The sequence below is a fragment of the Teleopsis dalmanni genome, chromosome X, assembly GCF_002237135.1.
Source record: "Teleopsis dalmanni isolate 2A chromosome X, ASM223713v2, whole genome shotgun sequence".
Taxonomy (NCBI): Eukaryota; Metazoa; Arthropoda; class Insecta; order Diptera; family Diopsidae; genus Teleopsis; species Teleopsis dalmanni.
In genome coordinates, this window is record NC_051848.1 from 20957745 (window position 1) to 20966308 (window position 8564).

The window sequence follows — 8564 nt, forward strand, 5'->3', positions numbered from 1 at the left end:
TTGCTTTCTAGTTTCCAAGTTCCAAGTTCAATATAAAATATACTACATAATATGGCCACAAGATTTTTTAAAATGCTAGAAATATTTTTTAACGAAATGATAATGTATAATTTAATTTTAATTATTATTAAAAACTTAAAAATTATTAACTTAAATTAAACAAAACCATGAATTTTTGTTTAAAAGAAGTGTTTCCAAGGTACATTCGCTCGTTTGATAAATGAAACATTATGTCGCGCTATATTTACAATTAACATAATGCTTTTCTTACTAACTTATTACGACTAGTTAAAAAAATAGATATATTGAAAAGAGTTATCCTTAAATACTTAATTACTAATAAAATAACATAAGAAAGAAATTATAAGATTGAATGAATATGTATAACATTTAGGTTTTAAGTTATTAATTTTCGAAAAAATCGAATTCATCTTTTGGTCGGTACCATTCTTCGGTTGCGTGTTCGTATATTGCTTTCTTCACTTCATCTTCGGCAACTTCTATTGGATGTCGATATTCTTCGAATTTTTCCGATCGTGGACTACGTGAAGTGGCACGAAAATCCATAGGTATATTATAGCATTTACAAATGCAGCACGATGGGAAACGAAACCAATCGGAGAAGATGCCTCTGCATTCGTTATGTGGATCGTAGGCAAGTAAGCGGTGCAGACGATACTGTTGCTCGCAACGACAGCCATCTCGACAATACATTTGCTTATGTTCATGTGTGCATTTTTCCCAGTGTACGTACTGTTCGAATGGATATAAATTCAGTAATGCCAAGACTTCACCGCGTGTATTATTTGCCCAAAACGGTGCCACCACTTCCTCCTTTACAGGACAAGCGTTTCTATAAAAGAAAGCAAAGTTGAGTACACATTAGTTTTTTTTTTTATATTTAATAATGTATATATATATACATTAGGACGAATGACATTCTCAGGGACATCAAGATTGATCCCATCAAAAAATACATAAAGGATAGAGCCCTGGAATTATTTGCGAAATCTGACAGACTTACCAACACCGGGTTATCAAATCTCAGAATGGTTACAAGCTCCTCGGGGAGGTATGCAGATCTGAGGTGAATTATTGCTTAGTTTGATGAAATGAACAATAATCTAGTCAAGGCGCAAAGAGGGGTTTTGAAGAAACCTCGAGTTAAAAAAGAGTATAAGTGCTTAAATGCATTAGCTCAAAACAGCTTCAACATAATATAAATATATTATATATTATATTGTATATTTTATGATATTTATAAGGAGCATAAAATAACATTTTTTTATTTGTTTATAATATAATTATTTCATATAATTTTGATATTCCTAAACAATAAGACTGATATAAAAAGTAAAAAAATTATTCATTAAATGAAACTATATCCAAAGAAAACAAACTATGGAAAAACGATAGGGAGTGAAAAAGTTTAAGCGACGTACATATTATAGAAAAATTATAAAAAAAATATCTTAATATTCAACTCAAATAAAAGAAGCAGAGGAATAGAGAAAAATCGAAGAAACTAATACTTATGGCCACCTGCACGAATGTCGGCTTTAAACTCTTTCAGAATATATTCGATAACTGCTCAACTCTCCTTAATGAACTGGTACAAAGTAACCACGTTAACCTTTAGTAGGTTTCAGGTCATAAAGGACACGAAAGCAACGATAAGGTTGATTGTTCATTGTACGAGTAGACCAACGTTAATTACTTGTAACTGACCCATTTGGTATTCTGGAGAGTGAACGTATAGTGGACAAACTCAAATAATCGAATAAATTCAAATTTAAATTCTGGATAAACTGAAAAGATCAAAGTCAGGACAACCTATCTTAAAAAATTTTCTATAGACTTATAACTCTATGCAGTGAAGATATTAAATTCTCACCGGTTTTCTGACAGTACACTTTAGACCTAGGTACCAACTCAACAAAATGGGTCTTTTAGTGATCAGTATCTGAAGAACACGATAAAAAATTCCAGTAAAGGTTCTAGAATTCAAGTAGAGATTCGAGTAGATCCCCACATTTGACACGTATTCTGATTTTTGGTCTTAAGTGAGTTCAAATGGACACTCAGAAATTGTAATTTTAGTTTCGGAAATAAAAAAGTTGTACGAGGTCACATTAAGCAAATATAGTGGAGAAATGTGGAGGGGAGGGTTATGAGCTAATCTTCTCTCCTTTTATCATATAACATAAACTGCACTCAAAATACTCTAAAAAATTGTAAAGATTCTAGAATTCTAGTGACACTATTCTGGCTATATTGTTGAAGCAAATACGATAGCTTTTGACCTTTAACTTTGACACGTACTTGCCAGAGTAAAAAAATATAGTTTTAAAAAAATATTTTTGTTTAATTGTTCGCTACTGTCTTTTAGACTATAAATTCCTAGTACTCTTTTAACAGAATTCATATCATTTCTTAATACATCGAAATATAGATTATCTGAGAAATATTCATATCAATGCTTAAAAGTCTTATTTCCCTGTTCCTTCTTAAAGCAAACGAGCTGTAGAAAGTCTTCCCATCTTTCAATAAACTTAATGGCTTTTAAAAGTTAGTTTCTTATACATATACTATAATTCATATGGTGAATGCAGTTAATTATTCACTCATACAATATATTAAAATACTTAACAAGCTAATAAGTACGATGTCACGTACAGGTAATTATTTGTTCACCCATTATTTCTATTGTAAGCAAAAGTATACTTACACGCCTCTTAAATTGACAACTGGCGCTGGTTCCTGCTTTATGGTGTCTTGAAACAACTGCCCATCGCGCAACACTACAGGTTTTGTGGATGGAGTGGCTGTAGCGGGTAGTGAAGATGTTAATGCTGTTGGCGGTTTTTGTATTTTTTCACCCAAAAGTAGTTCACCGTTCGTCAACGATGCAGACGCTGATGCGACCGATGATGCGACCGACGATGCTGCTGCTGATGAAATGGACGATTTTAATGGTAATGTTGCGGATGACCATAAAGACGCGGTTGATGTTAAAGCTGCAGATGATGATGATGAGGGCAACGATGATGACGATGATGACGATGATGATGACGACGACGATGATGATGTTGATGACGAAGCAGACGTTGTTGGCTCAGTAGGTGAGTTATTGCTATGGTTTGGATTTTTGTTTTTGTTTGGATTGATTTTATGTACTGCAGTTAGGGAGCCTTTCACCGCATTCGCGGTGGTCTTTGTTGCTGTTGCAGCTGTTGGCGTTGCATTGCTTGGCGTGCGTTCACTTTCATTTAGTTTGGGTTTCAAATTTGAACTTTCTTTTAAGATTGTTGTTGAGACTTTGAAAAATTGATGTTGTTGCTGCTGATGATGACGATGGTGTTGTTTATGTTGTTGCGTCGGCCGTTGACGTGTCGATTGTGGTTTTTTTTGTACTGTTGCCGGTACTGGCGGTACTGGCGGTACTACTGCAGCTGCATTTAATATTTCGCCATCATTTTTCATGCCTGTTATCACCTTAAGTGTTGTCGATATGGTTGAGGCCTCATTACTAATGTTACTTAGACCCAATTGTGGTGATTCAATTATTTGTATATTGTCGCCTATATGCAGATCGGTTTGTGGTGATGTGACAGATTGTGTTTCATAAACGCTATTCGATTCCAAATTATTTGAGTCTTCATTTAAATTTATTTTCGAAATCGTTGATGTTGCCGTTGTTTGTGTGCTTTCATTTGGGCGAACTGTGCTATTTTTAATGCCTGGACTCTCAAAATTTTTAGTGCTTGTCGACTCTTTCTGTACGTTACTTGTTAATGCAGGTTTTGCTATTTTAGCCTCTTCGAAGTCATTGCCTGACTTAATTGGCGTTGATTCAGCACTTGTAGGAGTACGAAGCGTTGTTGTTGTGGTAGTTGTTGTGGTAGTTGTTGTGGTAGTAGTAACAGGTCTAAAGTGTGGTTCCATCAAAATGTCATTACTTTTCAATCCTGCGAAATCATCTCGATTATTCATAAATTTTGATGAACGTCTGAAACCATCACGCGAGTAACGCGCTGCCGCCATTTCAACATCTTCTATATCGATTTCGTTATTTTGTATCTCATCGCGTAAGATTGATATGTGCCGTACATCGCCATACATGCGTTTCATTAATCCCTGGTTTTCGTAAACAAATCGACGCACAGCATGCCATGGATATGCAGTACCAGGTAAATGACAGTACGCCTGTCTAGTTAGATCGCAAGGTATTGCAGCTATCATTTGAGCTCGTCCACGTCTTGATATCTTGCCATTTGGGCTGCAGGAGTTAGCTGAGTCGAAGCCAAAGCCTTGCACAGAAATAAGTTTCAAATTATGAGCAAAGAGCAGCAGGAAAATAATGTTACGCTAAAGAAAAATAAAAAAAAAAAATTAATTGATGGTCGGTTCAAAAAATATTAAATTATAATTAATGAATATGAAAAATCTATAAAACTTATTATGGCCCTCAGAATAGGTTTAAAATTATAACAAATAATTTTTATTTATGATGGTAGTAGTTTGGTATTATTAAAAACGATATCTGACTCTTCATTTCTGTTCACATCACCATATTATTAAAACTATTGTCGTGATACTGCTCAACAGCCGGTATTGCGGCCAGAAGAGTCCTATTATACCAAATCATTACCATAACATCGAGTTCTGACTTTTTTAGTATTTTACAACAACCGATAAATTGTTTTCTTAAATAAATAGATTTTTATAATAATCTAAGAGGTTTTACAATATTTTATAATTCAACTGATATTATTAAATAATACGAAGCGCTTTATATATAACAACTTATATACCGCTATATATCCAATGTAATGTGAAATTTTCTTGAAATAAAAGAATATGAAATGGATTTTCTATAATAACGTGAGAGGTAAGAAACATCATTACTGCAATATACGTTTCAATGTTTATTCAGTTTTAAATTGAATACAACTTGTTATTTTCAAGTTACCAATACCTATATCCCATTATAGGGATATTAGGATATATATGGAATGTAAAAACAGCACAAAGGGAAGGAAAAACCACCATTCGCAGCGGATAGTGTTTCTTATAATGCTTGATGTTCGAAATACCTTCAACAGCGTGAAATGGCAATATATTTTAAAATTCATGGGTACTAAATTTAGAATTGTTCTGTACTTACTGAAGACGATCCGTAGCCACCTGAAAGTTCCATTACTTGTCTATGATAGTTAGGAAGGAGAAAGACAAAAATTTATCATTTCAGGCGTAGTGCAAGGGCCTTAAAACTAAGACACCTGATGACACGCACACCTTGAACACTAAACTCCAAGTTGACCTATTGGACTCAAAGGGCTTTGTGCTAGCGCAGTACACTTAAAAATATACCATATATCAAGCTCAAATGTATAGCAAATAAATAGCAAATAAACGCCTTATAAATGCCACACACATTTTTGATACATAATGAATTTTAATCTCGCCAAAACATATATCAATTTTTTACACTTCTTGTCAACAAGGAAGAATTGAACTTCTTCAAGCGTGGATATTAGGTAACGTTTTACTATGCATTGTCTCTGATTACTCCAATATTTTATGTCTATATTAAGCATTTTATTAGTAGTCACAGAAACCCAATATCTTATACCACACAGAAAATACTGCTATTCTTCGGCTATACATTTTTTCATTTCAATTGTAAAAGTGTAAAAAAAAAATTTTTTTTTGATTAAAATATTTTAATAAACCTTTAAAAAATATTTGAAATTTATACACTGATACAATATTGAAGGCGTTGCAGTTTTATCGATAAATTCCGATTGGGATCAATGATCGTTGACATGCAGCAGAAGTGCAGTTGAACGTATTATGTATGGGCGTTACCGCAACTCAAATTTTGAAGGCGTATTATTTTTCTCGCTTCTTTCTTTCTTTGTTTATAATTTCGCAAATTAATCGATTTTGTTCCCCGTTCGGAAAAGTTTATATAAAAATCGTCTTGCCGACACCACAAACACCAAACTTATCGATGTGAACGGCTGTGGCGTGGTGCGCTTACGTTAAATTTATAATTTCATAAAAATTTGGTGTGGTTCCATCGAAATGTACTAATAATAAAAAATAATGGAAAGTACATGTATTTTTAAATGGAGAAAGGAGTCAATCAACGGATATGCCAGCTTCTCATCTGATGAACGGATTGACAAATGGTTGAATTTCTGTATTAATGATTAAAGAAAATGCAGACGGTGTCGGTGGAAGCTGCAAGATCTGTGAAGAGAAATACACACAAACTAACCAACAGGCTGAGTACCTAAGATTGATAAAGTCAGCAACTAAGAAAGCAAGAAAAAAAAAAAAGGAACAAAGAAAAAGTTGTTTTCTTTTTTCTTCACAAATTACTTTAAATTTGGTAACAAACTCAAATATTTTAATAAAATTTCAAGAAAGAAAGGAAGATTTCATACTTTTCAAAAAATTTCTTCTTTTCCGTCTCGTTTTTATGAACACAAACTTTCATTTTTTCTTTCTCCAATGCACATTATTGCATGCATGCACACTGCAGAGCGTGTGACCCTGCATAAATATTGAAAAGGTGCTTGAAAGTAAGAAGAAAAAAGTTGGCTCAGGAAGGTACAATATAATAAAACAATCAGTCAGCTTAAGCTAAGCTCTATAGAATGTTGGTTATGGTTTTTATTGGCGCATAAAACGATTGCGTACTGCTGAACGCATTTGCGCAGAACTGCTTTAATAGTTACTTTCGCTTTTAGACTCTCAAGATAGGGTCGCGAAGTCATTACATGCATAGCTTTGCCATATGAAATGCGGCACTGCAAGCTGTCTAGAAAGGAATTAAACCAATAAAACGATTCGAAAAAAAAGACTGAAGAACGTGTTTAGTTGTAGCTTTAGAGTGTCTTTAACATAAACACTAACCACTCTATTATTACTATCGATAATTTTTTTTGCATAATATATACTGCATTTATATATGTTACACATAAAGGAAACTCATATATGACTATCAGGCTGATAAAAAAAAATACTTATAGTGTGCATATATCGTTCAAATAACTATTTTAACAAATTTGTTGAAAAAAATTATAGTAAATAATATTTAATATAATATACGATATTTAGTATACGATATTTATTTGATAGAGATACAAGAAGATTCCATCACAAGAACGCCTGCTTTCCTAACTCTATCAAATCAATTTTTGTTATTTTTGTGTTATTTCCGCCAATTAGGGTAATCAATTAAAAATTGGCTAACTTCGATTGTTACTGAGTTCTTTTTTTGTTGAAATTTTTAATAAAAAATGGGAAGACTCTACGATATGCTGTCATCTGTATGCAATCTGGCCATTTTCGACTAAAAGGAAATCAAATACTCTCATTGAGATACGGGGTATATATAGATATCAGACTTATGGTGACTTCACTTACTGGTCACTGCAAACTAGGGAATCATACCTGCTGCTGTTATGGAAAAGACGATGACGATATTCACATCGAAAGATATCAGTCTTATGTTGGGTTTACTTACAGGTCACTGCAAATTACGGAATCGTGCTAAAAGATTGAATCTCCCTTTTAATCATACCAGTCGCTGTTGTGGGGAAGGCGATGACGATATTCTCGTTGAGATACCCAGTAGAGATATCAGTCTTATGTTGGGTTTACTTACAGGTCACTGCAAATTAGGGAATCGTGCTAGAAGATTGAATCTTCCTTTTAATCATACTTGCCGATGTTGTGGGGAAAACGATGGGAATCTACTCATCTACTCTGTCTTTGCCCAACTCAACACTTTAGGAGCCTCCTTTCTTGACAATCTTAATCAGTTACAAAACCTGACACTAAACAGCATTGTGAGTTTCGCCAAAGATTCTAGAAGGTAACAAAATGGGCCAAGTAGCTGTAAAGAGCATTGTGAGCTTTATCAAAGATTTTAAATGGTTTTAAACCCTAAATTTTTCTCTATATATTGTAACATAATGGGCCTAAGTAGATCCCAAAGGAAACGCCGGTATAACCTAACTTAACCTAACCTTTGATTATTGTTTTCAACAAAAAATAAGAACATTCTGTATATAAAAAAAGTATATTATATGTATTACATTAATATAACGAAAGACCTAGCAGTTCACTTCCTTATTCTTAAGTCACATTCACATTCTTATTCTTAAGTTAAGTCGCAAATGAATAAATATACTGTATTTAGTATTCCTTCCACAAACAATATATATTTTTACTATTAGATCTGAAACTATAATTGGCTTAAGTTTAAACAAGTTCTTTTAATTTCCAGTATCAGCGAAAATATATTTCAAAGAGTGTTCACTATATGGAATCGACATTTAAGAAGAGCGCCCACTACAAAGAGTTCACTTTTTTCTAAACAATGATAAAAAAAGTTGGGTTTAGTAAAGTTGTACCTATAAGAAACTGCAGGTTCAACAGAAACATGTGTTTTAATGAGTTATATACGTAAAGTAACAAGAATCTGTTCCCCGTTCTTGAGTTTGGGTAATAGAAAAAAGTCATAGGGTGCCATGTATGGAGAATAT

General features: G+C 33.3%; 1 protein-coding gene across 1 annotated transcript; it reads right to left on the reverse strand.

Annotated features, from left to right (window-relative positions):
* Positions 1–352: 352 nt before the first annotated feature.
* Positions 353–4337, reverse strand: LOC119689386 (protein spaetzle 4). The gene is made up of 2 exons (XM_038104210.1): positions 2729–4337; positions 353–853 (listed from the first exon to the last, which is right to left on the reverse strand). The coding sequence occupies exons 1-2, from the start codon at positions 4240–4242 to the stop codon at positions 406–408; spliced, it is 1962 nt and encodes a 653-aa protein (XP_037960138.1). The 5' UTR covers positions 4243–4337; the 3' UTR covers positions 353–405.
* Positions 4338–8564: the final 4227 nt, after the last annotated feature.

Coding starts and splice junctions, on each gene's coding strand:
- LOC119689386 (XM_038104210.1), bottom strand. CDS start 4,242: ATGATAGCTGCAATACCTTGCGATCTAACTAGACAGGCGTACTGTCAT. Junction 854..2,728: donor GTTGTCAATTTAAGAGGCGT/GTAAGTATACTT, acceptor TTTCTTTTATAG/AAACGCTTGTCCTGTAAAGG.